This window comes from Cydia strobilella, chromosome 7 (assembly GCF_947568885.1).
Source record: "Cydia strobilella chromosome 7, ilCydStro3.1, whole genome shotgun sequence".
Classification (NCBI taxonomy): Eukaryota; Metazoa; Arthropoda; class Insecta; order Lepidoptera; family Tortricidae; genus Cydia; species Cydia strobilella.
The window spans coordinates 12055567-12077913 of record NC_086047.1 but is presented as its reverse complement, the minus strand read 5'-3'; the positions used below and the strand labels follow the sequence as shown (position 1 = coordinate 12077913).

General features: G+C 36.2%; 2 protein-coding genes across 2 annotated transcripts in view; both read right to left on the bottom strand.

The window, feature by feature from the left end:
• Positions 1–4220: 4220 nt before the first annotated feature.
• On the bottom strand, positions 4221–5431 carry LOC134743165 (carboxypeptidase N subunit 2-like). Its single transcript, XM_063676540.1, has one exon. It carries the CDS (start codon positions 5413–5415, stop codon positions 4225–4227), a length of 1191 nt encoding a protein of 396 aa, XP_063532610.1. The 5' UTR covers positions 5416–5431; the 3' UTR covers positions 4221–4224.
• Positions 5432–10035: 4604 nt separating this feature from the next.
• LOC134743185 (uncharacterized) overlaps positions 10036–22347 on the bottom strand; it is a 61874-nt gene continuing 49562 nt past the window's right edge. Inside the window, exons 3-6 of the mRNA XM_063676566.1 lie at positions 19119–19197; positions 18463–18631; positions 13759–14013; positions 10036–13014 (exon numbers count right to left, since the gene is read on the bottom strand). Of these exons, the coding sequence (XP_063532636.1) occupies positions 12675–13014; positions 13759–14013; positions 18463–18631; positions 19119–19197 (843 nt within the window). The 3' untranslated portion in view covers positions 10036–12674. The remainder of the gene's footprint in view (positions 13015–13758; positions 14014–18462; positions 18632–19118; positions 19198–22347) is intronic.

Genomic DNA, 22347 nt, shown 5'->3' with positions numbered 1-22347 from the left:
TACATTTGAAAATATGAGCATGATTTATTATATGTATGGTTATTTTTTGTAGAGTACCGTAAAACCTCCCAAATAGTTCAAAGCTCCCAACTATGGTCCAAAATTAACTGTAATTTTTCGTTCAGGTGCGTCTTTTACTGTATTTTTTGTAGTTCTAAGGCAAGGTACTCGTATGTTTATAAATGGAAGAAAAAACTCGGAGTAACTATGGAGTGGCAGTATTGGACTATAGTAGTTGGGAGGGTTTACTTCAACATACAACACGAACTTCATTACATAGTTCGTCTTGAGAAACTCTTGTGGCCTTGTGTACCACTTACATTTAATTGAAGGTTTTAAGCATTCCATCTAAAACTAGTTCTTTTCTTTGGCATTTTTTAAAATAATAGTTGTTTGTTTTACAAGGGGGCAGTTGTTGTTTAACCCCTTGTGCTAATATTGAATCCGAGCAAGCGAAATCTTGAGTGTTGCGAGAGTTTCAAAGGCACGAGGGTTAAACAAACATTGTTCCCGAGTGATACACAAAAATTTTCACCACACCAACGCGAAAATTCTTAATAATGTTACAAATTTAAGAGCTTTATTGATGTTATTATTTAACCCTTAAATGCATGATTTTTTATTTTTGGTTGGAAAAAATGTTTTAACTTAAATGTTTTTAGCTTTTTTCTGTTGAATCTGTGAGCTGTCCAATGCTTTGTTTACATTTGGCAACAATATGCATAAGGGTTAATAACGTTTCACTCAAAATCATCACTTAATAGTCAATTCTATCAGCCAACAACTCAAATCTTGCATCAGTATATTCTTATCCGTTTTTGAAGTAGGTACAAAGAGTCTGTACGAACTGTGTTGAAAAGTATATTTTTTTATTTGAATACTAAAAGTACTTAGTATTAAAAGTAGTAGTGCTTAACTCGCATAACACAGTTACACTAGGTTAGCCACTACCACAGAATATATGATAGTATTATCATACAGAACGGCCACGCACCGCCCCGCCCCGACTCGAATTACCTCGCCCCGCGACAGAAATCTGGCGGACTTCTGGCGTGCTCTCAGTACTATTTTTAAGCAACTTACTCACACTATGACGCATGACGCGTGTACGAACGTGCCGTTCACACATAGAAACGCGAGTGATTTTTGATGTATAGCGTGTCCGCCCTGTGCCATTACTCATTTGTCACTGGTCACGGTCAGGTTCGATCAAGGTTAGCTCAGCAAACTGACTAATGGGCGATGAAAGTGTTAAATTAAAAGTCGCACGCATCTCACTTAATACTTTCAGTGGACACAACCTTGACAAAAGAATTGATTTTTGCCTTTCCACAACGCATTACCTTTCTCAATTAGTTTTCACGTATGCACCTTTTCCCATTAGGGACATGAATATATTTAGATATGCACTTGTTCATTGTTAACTTCGGAGATTGAGCTCATTTAGTTAATGTCCACTTGGCCTTAGCCCTTAAAGTACATGACTGGTAGTTCTCAATGTGACTGAAATTACTAGTCTCACTAGAACACCTGGATAGGGAGTTTTTTCCGCTGTCATAGCATTCTTTTCTTGGTTAGATCAATCTTTCTGTACATAAAGGTTAGCCTAACTAACATACCGTTTAAATACATGTAGAGCTGGTGAACATGAAGATTTTTAGGTATAAGCGCTTTAAAAATATCGAAATAATTTGACTACCTACCACGAAAAACCGTTATACCCAGAACAATAAACAATTGATTAAAGAGTTCGTAATCCATAATTCTTGCCACCCTTGTCCAAGGGTGGCAAGAGAGAGGAAATACTGGAAGGAGTTGGAGGAGGCCTTTGCCGAGAGGCACACTGAACTAAGAAGAGACTTCATATAAACACTCAAAACTACAACCACAAAACAAACATGTCAGTAACAAAAAAAAAAAAACCTAATTCTAGTTGATTAACATAGGTAAAGCGTTGAGCGTATTCTTAATAAATTCGAGGCTAATGTCTTGGATTGCCTAGCGGGCTACCACCCCTATACATATTTAAAGAGAGAATTGCGTGGGACGTTCAAATGCCAACGAACTGATATCGGAAAATATTTGACATTGGTACAATACAATACATGGTCGAACAGAAGTTTAACTTTTGAGTTTTATAAAAATCGAGACGTTGATAGTTACTCTTCTCTTCCTTACTTTGGTTGTGCTAATATTGATACCCAAGCAAGGGAAAGATTACAAAATAAAACCATGTGTAAAGCGAGTGGTTCGAAAAGTGTAATCTTGAACGTTTCGAGGGTTTCATGGCACAAGGGTCTAAAAAAACTGCTACCAAGGGAAACACAAAATTTGTCACCACACCGACGCAAGTACCTAATTTACGAACTGTAAAACATTACAAATCTCAAATCCAAAAGAATGCTATTAAATATTTATCATTCAAAATCTCAACATGAGGAAACAACTCAAAATTATCATCTAAATACTTTCCCACTCATGTGGATAAAATGGAACTTTTTAACAGTAGTTACTGCAGAATAAAGCCTTAACGAGCTGGCGTGGTGAACACTGAACAATAACTGAAGAATATTGTATGCTTTTTGTTTACAAACTAGCTTGGCGCTTAGATCAAGTATCTTAGATCTTTATGGTTACTTACTAAGAATTATAAAGGTAAACTACTGTTTCATTTTATATGTATTGTGTTCCGCTTGACACCAAGTTATATTTTATTAGGCGTTTTCGTGATTGAATACTACCTTTATGGAAAATATAAAAATCTTGACATCTAGTTGCTTACGTGTATAAATAACGAATCGGTTCAGAATTTACCTCCGACGTTTCGAGGACGGCGTTGTCCCCGTGGTCTCGGAGAAGTCTTCTCCGTCTTCTCCAAGACCACGGGGACAACGCCGTCCTCGAAACGTCGGAGGTAAATTTAAAATTATTTTACGCGATTAAGTCCCGTCGTTGTGAATAAAAATGAGTAAAAATCGTGAAAGTTTAAATCAGTGAATCAGTTTAGGTTTCCGTACTTACCTTAAAACATAGAGTAACTTATACTAGAGCGGTACTGTCATAGTAAATTTTGTAACCCCAGTAAATTCACTGCCATCTGTCGACACACTTTAAAACTAAAAATGAAGATTTATAAAAATACGATAAAATGTATTTAAATATGGATAAATGTTTTTTTTATTTGCATTAATTATTTTTATATGATTTTGACCCATGTTCTTTCACTGGTATGCGTTAAAATTATAAATAACAAACGAAACAGTCAACGCCCTCTATACGAGTGTAGGCCAAAACTAGTGGCGCCATCTGATCGAAAATCAAATTTTCGTGATTTTCGAGGCACGTTTTTTCCTTAGACTGTATCCATCTATTACGGAGTTATATCTTTGCTTAAAATTAGAAATTAGAATCAGATTTCGGAAAAAGAAACTGCGGAAGGAGGGATTTTCTAAGGAGAAAAGTGTAATATGTTCGCCTAATTTTTCTATCAAATTTTTAGTAGGTAGATATGGTAATTAGTAATACTTAAATATAACAATAATATAAAACCACTTTTCATAAAATAAATAGTGTTCAATATGACTAACGATGAATTTATTTTATAACACCATAACATCGCATTTGTATAACCTATCAGTAAATAGTAAAATAAATGATGGCGATCAGCGTATTTGCGTGACGGTGGTCAGTCAGGGCATAGAAGTACTTGCTGCCAACTATCTATTGGTAGAGAATAATGCAACTTTGTTGTTCGGTTCCTTAACAACATGACAATATGCCACGCTAGGCATGATTGCAGTTTTTGAATTATACAAAACATACTACTACTTACAAAATTAAAGTCTACTAACGCCTTAATTCTCATTTAATACTTAAGAAAAAACACGTACGAAGTAGTTTTCAGATACAGATTCGTAGGTTTGTTCGTAGGTTTAGCTTAGCTCTCTAAGGGCCGATACTGACGGACTGCAACCCGACTGCAATTTGTATGGGAACTCCACGCCGACTGCACGCCAACCCATACAAGTTGCAGCCGGGTTGCAGTCCGTCTGTACCGAACCTAATTCGATAAAGTTGTTAAGGCTTGTGATTTATTGCTCTAAGCCAGTCTAATCATGTATGGGCTATATTATTAATGGACCATATTCTGTGTTACTAAATGTACTATGTATAGGGAGAATTGCATTAAATCAGAAAAACACAGTTGCCTGGACATGACTTTATTTAACCAATGATGTCATTGTACAAATCCATATATTCTTCATTGAAGTTTGGTTGCCTCTTACAATTAAATTCCTTTGTAGTCACGCATACCGGTTCCTGTCCAATATATTTGGCCCCGTTATATTGTATAGCCATCTTCTTGACTTCAATCAGAATGTCATTTAAACAGGCACATTGCCAAGGGTTCTGATTAAAGTAAAATTTCTTCAAACGCACACCAGAGTTATGTAACTCCAAACAGAAGTTGTCTTGAAGATAAGTAAATTTATTATCGGCCAGGTTCAAATTTTTCAGGCCGGTATGTCGAAAAGCGTTAACGGGCAAGTATTCTATAAGATTATGCGATAAATTTATGTTGCCTAGCTTAGTTAAACTTTTAAAAAGACTTTCAGGAAGATTCTTTATTTTGTTATATTGAAGTGAAATAGTTTTAACGTTTTTCAAAGATTTAAAAACATCCGCATGTATAAATTCGATGAGGTTATCATCCAACTCGATAGATTCAAGCTTTTCAAAATTGATAAACAATTTGTCGTGAAGCCTGGTAATTTGGTTTGACGACAATGTCAGACGTGTCATAGAGTTTAAATTAGGTTGCGTGGCGAACTTGGGCACTTCTTCCAAATTGCACCTCGACAATTTCAAAGTCTTTATAGTTTGTAATGCTTTAAGCAAATTTTCAGGCGTGCCAGTCATGAAGTTTCCAGATAAATCTAGAAACTCGATGCGGTGTAACTCTTCGAATATTCTAGATTCTAAATTTCTTCCCAAAATCACATTATTTGATAAATCCAGAGACTTTAATTTTGTCAGTGCGTCGAAAATATTAAGTTGTAAGCTTTCTATTCTGTTGTTGCTTAGATTAAGTTTGAGCAAATTAGGTGTTTGATCAAACATTCCGGTAAGAGCTTGCAATGTGTTTTGGGAAAGGTCGATATCTTGTAAAGCGGGTAGGGCGTTAAGAGCGCCTGCTTCAATACTGGTAATCCGGCAACCTTTTAGTACTATAGCTGTTGTACGATCATTATCCGACACTAGGCCTTTCCGTAGAACGTAGTGTTCAGCTCCCGCAGTACAGATGACGTTGGGTCCGGTTGCCCCGAAGCCATTACTGCAATTTGGTTCAGCGTGGACAGTTTTAAAGATGCAAAGAAACATTGCAAAGCATGTTGCTACTTTTAGTTCCACCATGTCTAAAACATTAATTAAAGTAAGTACATACATGTTCAAGAAATGAAATGAAATTAAATGAAAGTTTATTCACTAGAACATATGGTACAGTAGATATTATTAAGTGTACATTATTGACCCATGATATGTTCGGCCTTAGGGCATGTGAAAATAATTTGTATTGACACAGTTCATGCATGTCAAAGGAAAATACGTTACATAAATGTCGTGTTTACAAAATATTATCAAAGTTTAAATAATTCAATACAAACGTCAAGTTTTAAGCCTCAATTAGTCAGTTAGTCATTCAAATTCAGCGCATAAGTTCATCAAAATATATTATAGTAAAATCTACTTAATTTTCTTATTTATGTCAAAAGTTTACATGTCAAAATTAATACATAATACAATAAATCAATAATACAATGCTCAAGGATAATATACAATGATTTCCTTATAGACAAATTGAGTTTCAGGCAGTTTAAAGTTAGGATTTAGGAAAGGCTGGAATGTAATGTACCAATTAAATTCAATGATGAAATAATATACGCAAACATTTTTTTATGAGTAATGAGTATAGGAGTCGCAAACGAGAAGGTAAAAAAAAATTAAATGCTTATTTTGTTTATACCATCAAATACCTAAAGTGCGTTGGGATAAGATGGAATGAGATGAGCGCTTTTACATTAAGGTTTTCGTAGTATTTTAAGGTTCAAAATGTAACATCTCATTCTGAGATAACAAGTTTGGGTAATGAATGACGATCGGTTGCCTGTGTGGCCTTTTTCCCGTTTAACGAGTTTGTTCCCGTTCAGTCTGTAGCGGTAGCATTGGTAGCCGCGCGCTGAACAAAAGAAACAAAGGCTTTTGTTTAACAGATTAGAGTGTGAGGCGTAAAAATCATTTGATAAAAAATTATTCCGAATCACGTGTATACGTGTACGTGATTCGGAATTACGAAGGTCTTTTTGCTTTACCCTTGTTTTAAACTAACTCCAACGTATGTGCCTTACTAAAATATGACATTATATGGCATAGCAGTAGGTATAGTAACGTTTTTCGCATTGCATGCAGAATAGACTTAATAATGGAATGACGTAGAAAACTAAGTTTACCATTAACCGATTAATAAATAAAAAAGAAAACTTAAAAACATAGATTAATCAATATTTCGGTTAAGAATCACTTAAACAGTTTCTTAAAGATTTAATCTTACAGTAATATAAATATTTTTTATAGTTTGATAAAGTTAATTAATAATGTTTTAACTTACCGACATTAAAACAAGAGACAAATACGAAAATATAACTCGCAATAAACTAGCTATTCCTGTAAGTCTTAAAATGCTACTGGATGTATAAACGGATCGTACTCCATTCTGCCGTGAACAATACAATTCATGTTAAATCTATACATATTGATTAGGTACATCCCGCTTTTACACGCTTAAGCTTAATCTTGAGAAGGAGTTAGAGCATATTTATGAATACAATTTAATTTCAATTTCATTAGAAGTGTGTGCAAAGAGAACTGCCGGGCACGGTGAATACCCGAGTGATATAGGTAGGTACTCCTACATATAAACTGGTTGGAAAAATGCAAATCCGTTCCATAAGGAGGTTAGCCTATCGCAGCAAGCTACGCGGTTAAGGGGCTACTCGAGGCTTTCATCGATTTTTGACAAGTTTTGAATCGTATCTCCTACTTTTGCACTACATATGAAGGGTACACGGAAAGAACATGTCTAGTCACTTTTTTCGAAAAATGAGATTTTCATTTCACAATGTAGAGCTTTTAATGAACTATTAGTTATATTTTTTGCTACCACTGTATAATATATGTAACACAACTTTATTTTTTAGTTAAAAAAAACCGGCCAAGTGCGAGTCGGACTCGCGCACCGAGGGTTCCGTACATTACACAATTTACACAATGTATTTTTTATGTGAAACGTAAATGAAAGGTAAATTGCGGCTTACGATTTATTATATACGTATTTAAAAAAAACTACTTACTAGATCTCGTTCAAACCAATTTTCGGTGGAAGTTTGCATGGTAATGTACATCATATATATTTTTTAGTTTTATCATTTTAGAAGTTACAAGGGGGGGGGGGACACATTTTACCACTTTGGAAGTGTCTCTCGCGCAAGCTATTCAGTTTAGAAAAAAATGGTATTAGAAACCTCAATATCATTTTTGAAGACCTATCCATAGATACCCCACACGTATGGGTTTATAAAAAAAAATTTTGAGTTTCAGTTCTAAGTTTGTTTTTTTTCTAATTTTGTGTGAAAATCCCACAGAACTAGGATGACAAAGAACAACTGTCAGGCTTTAAAAGTGCGACCAAAAATTAAATGCGTGTGTGCGTAAATTGTCTATGTGACAGTACCTAGATAATAGGTACCTATATATAAACCAATTTCACCCTTAGGTCTATGATTGTATGTACGTACATGTTAATTATGAGCTAGGATCGAAAAAATCTAGGGTTAGTTATTAAAAGTAATTCCCTGATGTTGTTTGTACACGGTAGCTATGGTAACACTATCGCCACATCTCGCCAGCTTTGCATGTTGGCAATACTTTTACTAGGGTCAATGAGCCTTGAGGTTAACTTCAGTCGAGTTTAGACCAAATATAATAATAAACTATTGTAATAAAATAACCAATTACCTGAAATTTACACGGTGGCTAAAAAATAAGCACATTCCCGTTGCCAGGGACCCCTCCCTTTGGGATTATACTGAGCAACTTTTACTATGGGACCAACCCCAAAATCGCGAAATATTTATTTGTACAACAAGAGAGCAAACTTTGATATTTCTTCGAGTGCTTAATTTTGAATCCGGTGCAAGGGACTCAAAAGCACACGCGAGATGTAAATAACTTTGATCTCGTGTAGTACACAAGACTTTTCACCTCAACAGTGAGAACATATTTAGGGAGGAAAAATATAACCTGAAAAAATGTAATCCTTCTTCATCACTTTTTCGCTCATCTTTTCTTAAGATATTCTAACAATGAAGTTTAATTACCGCAATAAAACACAAAAACAAAACGAAATAAATTTCACTGAATTAATATGGAAAATAACGAATATCAATTGACAGTTCAGTCGACAACATTTTTGTAAAAAGAAACTGTAAGATAGGGTCCGAATTACTTACAATTTGGTTTGACCAACTATAATATTTGATTTCTAGGGTTCCGTACCCAAAGGGCAAAAACGGGACCCTATTACTAAGACTCCACTGTCCGTCTGTCCGTCTGTCTGTCTGGATCTGTCTGTCTGTCTGTCCGTCTGTCTGTCACCAGGCTGTATCTCATGAACCTTGATAACTAGACACTTGAAATTTTCACAGATGATGTATTTCTGTTGCCGCTATAACAACAAATACTAAAAACAAAATAAAATAAATATTTAAGTGGGGCTCCCATACAACAAACGTTAGTTTTGCCATTTTTTGCGTAATGGTACGGAACCCTTCGTGCGCGAGTCCGACTCGCACTTGGCCGGCTTTTTTAAAAGCTATTGAAGAAAAGTGTCATCGTTTGAGGAGTGTACAATCTACATATATACTACATATGTTTAAGTTATTTGTTAGTGTTACAGGCCACACCCGGTTTAGGGAAAACAACACGGCTCTGCCAATATACTGTCAGCTTTCCTTCGAGCCCATGAATCAGGTTCTTATTATCATAAAGTTTTACTACTCAACACCAGATGGCGTTAGACGTCGAGTTCATTTAAGAATATATCGGTGGGACAACGTCGTCGGTCATGGCAAATTGTAGTCTTATTTATGACGGAAGTTTACCGGGTGGTAATGTTTTTAATGACAAGACACCCAGTGGCACATGCCTCGATTCTGAAATTTTGAACATTTCGGTCTATCGACGACAAGTATGTATGTAGTTGGTATAAAGGCCTAAGACCTCTCCCATTAGTACCGACACAGCTGAATAAGAAGCTTTCCCCGATAAATTTTCGATGGATGAGATTTTTCATGCCATACGCTTTTAAAAAAAATGGCATAACCCAAACCGGCCATCACCACTGGAGGGCTTCGTCACTTTTTCTTTAATATATGTCATCTATTACAGTTTTTAATTTATATATAGTAGTGTTATTTAATAAAAATAATTTGATTTGTTCCCAAACTTGGGCATAACCCAAAGTTGGCATAGCTCAAGGCAAGTTCCATGCTCAGTGTAAGAAGTCACGTTGAACTACTATATTTTAAATGTCGAGGAAGATCCGTGTTATTTTTTTTTTCTTTACACGACTACATTATATGAGAGCAGTGTTGCCAACTTAGTGGATTTTCCACTAGATCTGGTGGTTTAGACATGCCTTACAGCGGGAAAATTTTGGTTTTAGTGGCTAGTGGATTTTATAGTGGATTAGATTGTTCCAGTTAGTGGTAATTTATGTCATTTAACCGCTAGTACGATTTATAAAATGCTCTGTATACGTTATAATTAAAAATGAACATTTAGGCCCGGTACTTCAAACAGGGTTTAAATTTAGGATATAGGCAACACTGTATGAGAGGTACTTTTTAGGTTTGCTAATTAATATGTAGGTACCTATATGTGTTTTATAAAAGGAGTTAAAGATCAAACGAAAAGAAATGTTTTCTCTGATTCCTTTATTAATTTAAACATTAATACAATAAGAAATTACTCACTTTAGTTTACTTAACCTACTGATGAATTCACAGAATTTTGTTAAATTAATATATGTATTGTGTAAAAAGAACTTATGTTTTTAAAGTCTATTTTTAATTTCGCCTATACCTCAAAATTTTCTGTTTTAATTTTCATATGCATATTAATATACTCCTGTAATCTCTTTACAATATAAAATAAGGTGTACCAAGTATAAGCATCATTATTAATGATTCTTGGTAGGTACTTGTTATCTACATTTAATGTGTGATTGTGTGTAGGTACCCAATATTCACAATTTTTTAGATAGAGCCCGTGGTTGACATTTCAACGATTATAAAATCAGAAAAGGGTGGTATTTAATCTTTATTTACTTATATTTCTTAGCAGGATAAAAAATAATAATAAACTAGATATTCTAGAACAGAACTTGGGGTTATAACCGCAACTCGGTACCTATTCATTTAGTTAGATTAATCATTAAAGTAATATCTACAAAAACATATAAATTTTAAGATTTACTAATCAAATGCGAAAGACTATATTGCTGAAGCATTATATGGCATTAAACCCTGCTAGGTACGCATTAGTAAGAGCAGGGTTATATTGATAAATCTACGTACCTACAGCCATTGGTATGAAACATACATTTAATTAAAAGCATTCTACGGAAAGTATCATACACAAACAGGAGATACTTAGGCATAGTCAGCAGCAGAAGTCGCTGAACGTGCGGGGTGTTTAAAATGATCTACACACGCTCTTTCAAAAAGTTCTGGGCAGTTGCTGACTGTACGAAAATAGATATTGACCAACTCGATATACTGATCATCGGCAATGAAAATTAAGAAAAAGGCAATGAACACATAGGGAGTAAATTAATTAATAAATTACTACATTTATTTTGTTGTGAAACAAACGAAACCAATAAACTTTACCGATGGGTTGGTAAATAAATATTCTGTTAAAAGTAGACGACGAAGACGTACAATATCCTTAACATAAATGCGAGGATTTTAATTATTGGCACTAACCACGACTACAGTCTAGACCACGACTACTATGCTTTCATTTCATTATATTATAAATAACAATTATTATGAAGATAATTATATATTTATGAGATAACAAAAACAAATGCCTTTTCGTGTTCCATGTTTTACTTTGATATTTAAATATCTACCTAATAAAATAAGATACACAATACTTAGTAGTTGCAGTTAGTACCCGACAAACGGTACTTACCTATGTAAGTAGTTAGAAAATAAGTTTATCGGGCATATTAAGTTAAGGGCATTACGGTTAGCTTTAATGTCAGCGTAAAACATGTGTCACTTTATGCATAATGACAATTCTTATTAAAAATTATGTATAAATGACTGTGAATGTTGTTCCGAAGATTCACACTAGTGTCCCTAATTATTTAAAATCTAAGAAAATTTGAAATGCCAATGTAAAGTACGACACAGTTTTTTAAAACTAATGAATACTTTTTAGGTTATAGAGGTAACTCTATGCTAGTGATCCTTTATGCTAGTTACATAAGTCTAACATAAATAAGATATATAAAAAACATACTTAATATATAAATTAATCAGACAAATATTTTATGGAATATAATGGGAGTACGCTAGTTTTATTTTACACAAGTATAGCTTTATAACACATGTTTGTAAACATACATAATTTTGTACTTACAATAGAAAATCTTTAAAATAAACGCACTTACTGACTAGTTGTTTATAAATACAAAAATATAATTAATTTTAGTCTCTAAATCTAAAAAGCAAATTTATGTTTTGAAACATCAGAGCGATGTTTCAAACGTGCCAATTTACTGTGCCTGTTTTAGTCTGTGGTATTACTTTTATAAGAGGATATAAAATAAAAAACAAATTATTTGGCTCGTGTGTGTGATATTGATTATCTAAGCTAACTTAACCTAAATTGAAACATGACGATAGCGTTAAAGTTAATACTCGAAATGAGATGGTTTACAAAATATGACTTAATGATTAATCGTTGACACTGAAGGTAGAGATACAAGACAGCATTGTAAATGTTGGTTGCTGTCATTTACCCTATGTCGGGCAATGACTAGCTAAAGTTGGGCCAGCCAACCCTATCAGCGGCAGAGTAGGTGAAATCATTGACCCTTTCCTTACTACAAGGATAGCTGTCTGCATTAAAAAAAGCGGAATGCTCCGAGGAAGCCACAAATGTCAAGTGTTGGCTGGCTAGAGCATAGCTATGTCTCATTATTTCTTCGAAGAATAATCGTCACGTTCTGTCTACTCTACGAAAAGAGAAGAAGAACACAAAAAGTCTACACATTTCTATAACTAAGCGATCACATTCACATTACAAACGCAAATAAATAAGCTAACTTCTGCTTATTATAAACACTTACTGAGTACATAGCAGATCCGAACTACGGAGTCCAAAGTGGCGATAAGAAGAGTGCACTTATTAAAATAAAACAGGTCTTTTCAAAAATAAACTCTCACTCAGTTAATTTTTCAAAGTGACCCAAAAAGTCATTAAATTATTTCAAAGAGAATTCACATTCTAAAGTAAACGCATTTTAAAATGCCGAGATGGAATTAATCGTAATTTATTTGGCGTGCTGGTCGTACTTCGATGGGTGATGGTGGCGGCATCATATCGAACTCCTCGACTATTGTCTTTGGATGCAATGCGCTGATGTTATTATCCACAGTGTACGTCCTCGCGTGTGTGTGCGCCATGTTTTGCTTGGGTTCGTTGACTAGCCAGTCATCTCGGTCACGTATTCTCTTTTTCCTTAGCTGCTTGTCTCGTAAATGTTTAAGCCGCGCTAGGTGAGTGTTGACTTGTTGGGGGCTGAGACCGGTGCGGCCAGAAGTGAGAAGCTCGGCGTTTCGTTGGAACGAGCCCTCAGGGTCACGGCGGTTCCACTGATATCTGAAACATAGGATTTACTCATTTTTATTAGGTTTCCGTAGCCAAATGTCAAAAAAGACTAACAGAAATAAGTAGTTCATCCTTATGGTTCTACTGGACAAAATAGTAGGACCTCCCGAGAACATCAGGGCCAATTTTGCGGTACATACGAGTAACAATTATTAATGTAAACTAATTAAGTTATTTCCAGCCAACTGTATAACCGGTCTTATTCTCACAAATCTGTAAAACTTGTAACCACTTCGCGAAGCAAAAGTAGGCACTAAAGATTTATTGGCCATTAAAACCCTCGTTACCCTAAACTGGACCACATCAAATGGGCAGTTAACATGCTGGTATCCACTTACTAGCAAAACTAATATCGTTCTTTATTACACACTTTAATCGAATTAATGGCTAAATGTTTATTAGAGTAAATTCGTACTTTTGTGTTTTGTTATTTTATTTAGGAGTTATGCGCACCTGTAAGTTGTTAATTCTAGACTAATGTGCCAAACGCATGGGGTAAAATTATTGAATTGAGTACGAATTTAAGGGGTTCAGCGATGGGTCGGCGTTCGCCACGCCGCGCGCCGTTGGACTTGGGTTTGGGTCGTTGCGGTCACGGCTGATTGCGTTATGATAGTCGCAGTTATTAGCGTAATAGAATGTTAAAAAGTGAGCAAATGTCGCTTTGTCTCATCAATAACGTCCGTAATAAATACGCCTGCAGGAGAGATGTAAATAATTCTTTAGCAATCTTACCCAGGGAAAGGTCGGGTGAGCTTCCTACTCGGCCGGAGCGGTCCTCGCTTGTTTCGTCGTGGCTTCGGCATGGCCCGGAGCGCACTGGGACGCAGGTCGTATGACTTGAGCGGGTTCAGCGACGGGTTGGCGGTCACCACGTCGTTGCTTCGCGGGTCGTTTCGTTCGCGGCTGATTGCGTTGCGTTGCCGGTGGTACTTTAGTTTAGTTTTGCAGATGTACTGCCGGCTTTCGTAGCAGCTTGCGGGTGCCCATCTGGAAAATTTAGAGTGGGTAGTTAGTCCTACCTGCCAATTACATCATAGATAGGTAGTAGGTATTAATGTCTGAGATCTTGTTATCCTCTAGCCGCCTAGACGTCAAAACATGCCAAGTCAAATGCAAATTAGAATGGAATGAGAGACCTTTTTATAGGTCTATGGGTGGCTAGAGAACGAATGTTACTCTTTTGAATTACCAAGCTGTTAACGCAGTGTCCGCGGTATTATACTACATTTTTATAAGTAGCAAGCTATTTGGAATTGTCCAAGTTAAAATTTAATTATTCTGCCTAAAACGTCAAACCTGAAATATCTCCGAATTCCAAATATACTTATTATTTGACTTGGTATAAAATTGTTACTCATATGTATAGTCATTATATGTATTCTAGATCAGGTAGTTCGAACAGCTATGATTTATTTTTGCAAAGTTTACTCGTTCTAATCAAAATTAAGCTCATAAAAGCTTTATGGGTCACGAGAGTAGAAATATAACAAGGGTTTGAACTACACAATGGCAATATCGCATCACGGCGTTCGTAAACTTTATAGATATTGCTTTTCGTGGTATTGGACGATTGGAATTGTCCTAATGTAGTAGAGTGTAATTTGTAAATGACAGCGGAATTTAAATACATACCGGGTGTCCTACGAAAAAGATTGCAACGCTAATGGCGTTTTAAGTGTTTCAGTCAAAACGAGTAATAAAACCGGCCAAGTGCGAGTCGGACTCGCGCACTAAGGGTTCCGTACCACTACGCAAAAAAACGGCAAAAATTCACGTTTGTTGTATGGGAGCCCCACTTAAATATTTATTTAATTCTGGTTTTTGTATTTGTTGTTATAGCGGCAACAGAAATACATCATCTGTGAAAATTTCAACTGTCTATTAGCTATTACGGTTCATGAGATACAGCCTGGTGACAGACGGACAGACAGACAGACAGCGGAGTATTAGTAATCCCGTTTTTACCCTTTGGGTACGGAACCCTAAAAATCGACACACCATTATAAACTGAAATAAATGTCATATACTAAGAAAATGTGACCAAGGCCTCCAGTGCCCCAGGCTAAAGCTAAAGCTAAGCTAAGGCTAAGGCTAGGCAGGTTTTCTGTAAATAATTTAATTTGTTCTAATACTTCTAACAACACACCATTGTCGTTTTAGCTGACGCACTAAAAAGTTGGTAAGCATGAGGAAAAAAATATTTGACTCATATGAATATATTTTATACAACAAACTATGCAGCTATTGTTTCTTTTTTTTAGAATTATAATGCATACTTACTAACAGGATTAAACTAAGTCATTGGCTCTGTGAGCTGTAGATCTCGCGAGCATAGATTAAAACGGAATAAATGTACTTATGAATCGGTTGAGAATTGCGACCTGTAGAGGAGAACATCCGGACATAAAGAATTTTAGCTTAAGCTGAAACGGACACCTTCGCTAACGCTTGGTCAAATATACTAAGTTATAAAAACGCAGGTGATTGAGTTATCAAAATGCCGGCACTTTCAAATTCCCCTGCTTATTTCTTAGTGAGCTTTTTCACGTAATATTTGATCTCACCTAGCAGTTTTCAATATTTCCTACAGAAGCAAAAACGCTCCAAGTTTGTAACTAATACCAATTTCTGTGTATATTGTCAGAGGTTTTAGAGCGAAAGCGACAAAAAGGGCCCACCATCTTTGTGCCCTTGAGACCGTTTATTTCTGTCACGAACACGCCATTACGATATCGAGAATACTGCGTTAGATACGCGAATATGTGAAATATGCAAGCTTAATGGGATATTTTGTTCGGTGAGGAATGATATGCTTCGTAAGGATCGTCATTTATTTTCCTTTATCTGTACGAGTGTCATTGTGGAGCGTTTATTTTTAGGGTTCCGTACCCAAAGGGTGAAAACGGGACCCTATTACTAAGACTTCAGTGTCCGTCTGTCTGTCTGTCTGTCACCACTGTCACAAGGCTGTATATCATAAACCGTGATAGCTAGTCAGTTGAAATTTTCTCCCATACAACAAACGTGATTTTTTGCCGTTTTTTGCGCGATATTACGGAATGGTATGGAACCCTTCCTGCGGGAGTACGACTTGCACTTGGCCGGGTTTTTAGGGCTCAGTACCCAAAGGGTAAAAACGGGACCCTATTACTAAGACTCCGCTGTCCGTCTGTCCGTCTGTCCGTCACCCACCAGGCTGTATCTCATGAACCGTGACAACTGTCTAGCAGTTGAAATTTTGACAGATGATGTATTCCTGTCGCCGCTATAAAAAACAAATAATAAAAACTACGTAACCCTCGGTGGGTGAGTCCGACTCGCACTTGTCCGGTTTTTTATTAAAAATAAATTAAAATTCATTTATTTCAAGCTATTTGGCTCATATATAACATAACAATATTTATGGTAGGTACTTTTTTAGGGTTCCGTACCCAAAGGGTAAAAACGGGACCCTATTACTAAGACTCCGCTGTCCGTCTGTCCGTCCGCCTGTCCGTCTGTCCGTCTGTCTGTCTGTCACCAGGCTGTATCTCAAGAACCGTGATAGCTAGACAGTTGAAATTTTCACAGATGATGTATTTCTGTTGCCGATATAACAACAAATACTAAAAACAGAATAATATAAATATTTCAATGGGGCTCCCATACAACAAACGTGATTTTTTTGCTGTTTTTTCGTAATGGTACGGAACCCTTCGTGCGCGAGTCCGACTCGCACTTGGCCGGTTTTTTATTTCTTATTTTCAGGCCTACAAACTGCTTTGTTGTTAATTAAGATGCGTAATGTTTTTCTTACTTTAAATTCGTACGTAAGTGTGACAGGTAGGCAACACGTCGAACGTGGTTCGCGGTAGGCCCCCAGGACTTATATTAACATATATGTACTTGCTTAGTTCCATAGGTATCAAGAAACTATAGATAAGTATAGGTTCTATTTTCAGCGCGCATATTTTGGCTTATAAGAGGATAGTGGACGACCGCTTCTTGAATACAAACCTAGTACGCATTTTCCTGTCTGCATATTGACATTAATACATTATAAAATAGTTACAGATGTAGTGCATGATTATTTTCCATCGTATTTTCACGGAAACTTACGAACGTGTCTTGCTATTTTAGTCAGTCTCGGTACAAAAAGTACTGACATTGACTGAACTAGCATGACAAATACGAACTTTTCCGAGAAAATACGATGGAAAACATTTATGCACTATATCTGTATTTGTTTGACAAGGGGGCAAAGTTGTTGTTTAACCGCTCTTACTAATGTTGATACCCGAGCAAGCGAAAGATTGCAAAATTAAATCACGAGCTTAGCGATCGTTTCTAGGCACGAGGGTTAAACAAACTTTGCCTCCGAGTCAAACACAAAATTTTTCACCACACTACTCGAGGAAAATACTAACTATGAAATACCAAAACAATCAAACCAAATCAAATCCATATGAACGCAATAAAAAAATATATTTCACAATCATCGTTTAAAAGTAAATTCTACCAGCCAACACACCCAGACAAACCAAGGAAACAACTCAAAATTTGCATCTGATTACTTTGCCCCACATGTGGATAAAATGCATCTTTCTCATTAGTTTTTGAACAATCAAGAGGGGCCTTTACCAGTTGGTGTGGTGAAAAATATTTTATTTGATGTATTCGTCTTCTTTCATCTCAACTTTTGTAGTTTAGTTGGTATACTTAATAAAATCATGACCCTCCCCAGACTTAGATCCCACAGCAGCTATGCTCCAAAACTGGTCCACGTCCGCATAAATCCGTCCGATAGGTCTTTGGAATAAAGGATCTCCTACGGTTAAATAAAATAATGTCAAATGGGACGTGTACGAACACACGTGTTAACTTCGCAATTATTCCTATGGAGGTCGCCTTCCAGTTTCGTACGAACTGTTTAGTCTAAGCGGCTTTTACGGGTAATAATTTACAGGGTTTATGAAACCTAACTACTGAAACCAATCTGTCTGAAATCACAATGGAAAAAAAGACGTTAGTAGGTACACTATAGGTAGGTATTTGAATTTTGCAGATTTTAATTTTGTATCCTTAATATGCTTTCTCTTAACAGGAGACTGGAGGTTGGTTTTTTCGTAATATAGGTATTAGGTAGGAGTAGTTTTTGTCATATTACCCGATTGACAAAAGGAGGGTTTTGTTTTTAGGCACCTATCTAAGAGACAGTTATTCCACTGTAGGTACTTTGGTGAGTTTCACCTAATAATTAGAGTAAACCTAAGCGCGCATTCACACGAATATATCCAGCGTCGTGGCATCTAGCGTTAGATTTACATGCATAATGTGTCTTATGTAATTGAAAATCAGGACAGCACCGTGACACGTTCGTGAGTTAATACGCGTGTAATGGGGTACTGTTTCTTTTATACGGGTACCGGCAACACTCAAAATATATAAAACAATTGCCTGTAGAGCAGCTCAGGTTCCATGGCGATGCAGTTCCATTGCAGCTCATCTGGCTTGCGCTTCCTCATCTTGGAGAAGGACTGGTACCGCATGGGGCGCAGCTCGCCGCCCCACTTCCATGCGCGCGCGGCGTAGTCGTAGATTCCGCCGATCCATCGACTAACTTTCTCTGGAAATTATGAATACATATTTAGTAAATAAATGGTATCATTATTTTATTAGGTAATTTCATTGTAAAAAAATATCAGCACGATGACTGAGATATATATTAGAGTAGATTCTCTGCAGGACGAGTATTTAAAATACCTAGTTAAATAGTAATGCAATGTCGTCAATGGACACTCGAAAAGTTTGCTATTCAAAGTAAAAATAAACCTGAAGTGAAAAAATAAGGCATACATTTTACGGGCATGTCACGAGATTGGAGATATCAAAAATAATATCGACTGACCACGCGACTAACTAATACCTACTGCTCTTTTTGGACTTTTTTAATGTTTAATGGAAGAGAGAAAAGTGGTGGCTTGTTGGTTGCGTAAATTGCGAAATAAGTCCAGGAACGGCATTTGAATTTTAATAATTGATTTTGGATAATGGCGTGACATTGGAACAACTGTTTCTTTAATGATGTTAATACGTATATTAGATTAGCTTACCAATGCCTGGTTTATTGAGGTAGTTTCTTAAGTTGCGGTCCTCCCATCGGGCCGGCACCGTTAGGTTGCTTTCACGATCCTGAAAAACACAGAACAATTTCAATTGTAATTTTTTACACACTGAGTATAGTAGGTACCTAATTAAAAATACCGAACTTCGAGTTTTTTGATCTCATCAAATAAAATCTAGGCATAACGCTAACCGTGCTAATGTGATCTGGGAGGAACAGTACAAATCGATTAATATGCTTGCTTAAATTATTAAAAAATTCCTATTATCAAACCAGAAGTTTGTTAAAATGGGACCAAATAGGTATTTCTGTCTATCAAATAATAAAATAATTTTTGATATCGGTCAATACCTACACGATACAACGGACTTCTAAGGAAAAACTTTAAAAAGTGTAATGAATTCAAAACTTCTATTTACCTAACAAGTCTGCTTTAAAATAACAGATTTTATTATCAATAATCATATTAATCATAAATGTAATTTAATATTATTTTGTAAATATTTGTAAATATTGTTGTAACTATTTAAAACACATTATATAGTTTTCTATACTTGATTATATGCAAAACTTTTTTTTTCAAAGTAGATTTGTACTAGGTAGTATCTGGCAATATTTTCATAGACAAGATACGTACTAGAGTAGATAATAAATCTCGTTGATAAATCTCTACCAGTACCTTACATTTCGTTAATCTATTTATTTATACTTAACTATGTATTTTCAATATAAAATAAAATTTAAAAGTGGAAAAATTACTGCCTTCCCAGGATCTCGATCCAGAGGCCGTAAGTTCAAGTCTCACCCGAGGCAGTAATTTTTCCAATCGCAGACGTTTCTGCTTGTTAAAAAATAATTGTTACAAATGCTTTACCTAGGGCGTCACAATAAGCACAATCCCCACAAACCTTGCGTAAGTAGAGTGCGTTCATCATCTTCCTCGCGTTGTCCCGGCATTTTTGCCACGGCTCATGGGAGCCTGGGGTCCGCATGGCAACTAATCCCAAGAATTGGCGTAGGCACTAGTTTTTACGAAAGCGACTGCCATCTGACCTTCCAACCCAGAGGGAAAACTAGGCCGTGTTGGGATTAGTCCGGTTTCCTCACGATGTTTTCCTTCACCGAAAAGCGACTGGTAAATATCAAATGGTATTTCGTACATAATAAGTTCCGAAAAACTCATTGGTACGAGCCGGGGTTTGAATTGAACCCGCGACCTCCGGATTGCAAGTCACGCGCTCTTACCGCTAGGCCACCAGCGCGTAAGTAGAGTGCATTATTTTATATAATTTAAACACGTTTGATGCAAGAATATATTCCTATTCCATTAATCACTCGTAATTTGTTTAGTTCAGAAATCCTTGAGATGGCAAAACTTTATTTTGCTGCTAAGAGTGCTGCTAAGCTGTTAAGAGTGAACTGATGGTGTTTGGAGTCAGAGGTAAATGTCCATCAACAGTCCCATTATTGAAACTAAACAACAACCCGCTTAAGTTGGTAAGCAGTTTTAAATACCTGGGACATATGATTACCTCTGACCTCAAGGACGGTGCTGACGTCGAGAGGGAGCGCAGGGCGCTGGCTGTTAGAGCGAACATGATTGCCCGCAGGTTCGCTTGTAGCTCACCGACAGTGAAGATAACATTATTCCGAGCCTTTTGTACATCTTTTTACACCAGCAGCCTGTGGGTGAACTACACGCAAAGACAGTACAGCGCCCTGCGAGTACAGTATAATAATGCGTTTAGGGTGCTGATGGGGCTCCCTCGCTACTGCAGCGCATCAACAATGTTTGCAGAGGCGCGCGTGGATAGTTTTGCTGCCATCATGCGCAAAAGAGCCGCTTCATTGTTATGCAGGGTGAGGGACAGCACCAACAGCATCCTGGCCATGTATGCTGACAGGTTAGATGGGGCATACCTGAACCACTGTAGTGCACTCCACATGTGCTTTAAGTAAATAGATATGTAAAATATTACTGATCTCTGTTCTGTTTTTAATTTAATTTAATTTATTTAATTGTAATTATGCTTTGTTACATTGTAATGTGTGGACCTATGTTGTCTTTTAATAAACTGATTTATTTATTATTTATTATTTATTTATGATTTCAGCTGACGAACGCGCGCCCGGTGTATTTTTGAAGGTAATAAATCCGATATTTTTGTCACAAACGTTGCTTGTGTGAATTACATTGTATTTAACGATTGCTTGGAACTATTTGAGAATAAGGCTTATATATTGCCGCAATAGTAATGGCAATAGGATGGTAATAATGGACAAGACGACAATTAAAATTTCCCAAACACACTTGCTCTAAACGACGTTTTTATTAAACCGATTTTTGGCTCATAATCCTAGATACGCGTGCTTTTTCAGTATATTATAACACTCGTGCTTTTTCATTATATTATCCGACTGAGTTAAGAAGGTGCTAATAACTGACTGCTAATAATATATAATTATGCATGGAAACGGAGCCTTCTTAATTTGGTCGAGTAATACATTTTTTTACCCAACTATTAGGTTTCAAATGTTAGTTCAAAGAGGTTTTATATCACCAAACATAATTTATAGATTAAATTATCTCGTAAATTATATTAATGAATAAACATAACATTTTATCGATTTGATCTCCATCCGTCGGTTAGAAATACGAAAATATTACCTTTTTTCATATTTTTTATTGGCTGTTTGTCGATTTCGTTGCATCTTTGCATTCTTTGCCTTGCGCGCGCATTGGAATCGTGCGTAAAAAAAAACATAACGCGCCAGCTATTTTCCGTATTTGTCATAAAATTGGAATAGTTTTGCATGTTTTTAGTTTATATATTGACGAAAATGTCATTTTCAAGCATTGAAAATGAAGAACACATAAAATTGAAGCTGCCAGTAATACTAATAGAGGCAAGAGCCGAGAACAATAGCCTTTTACCATCAAAATCGGGTGAAAAATAATTGGCGGCATATGAAACTTTTATACAATGGAAAATCAGCAAAAACGCCCAGTCTTTCTTGGAAAAATTGTTGAGAATAGGGTAATAGCTTACTTCAATGAACTGGCCTACAAGCCCAGCACGCTTTGGTGCAATTATTACCATTTTGAAAATTGTACTTTTCCTGTTTTGACAAATAAAATATCTAATCTATAAGTTTTCTTTTTTCCTCGCAAGTGTGTTGAAAAACGTTTTATAAAACGCGTGTGCATTGGTCATTAC

Excerpts from the sequence above, each read along its gene's own strand:
- LOC134743165 (XM_063676540.1), bottom strand. The coding sequence starts at position 5,415 with ATGGTGGAACTAAAAGTAGCAACATGCTTTGCAATGTTTCTTTGCATC.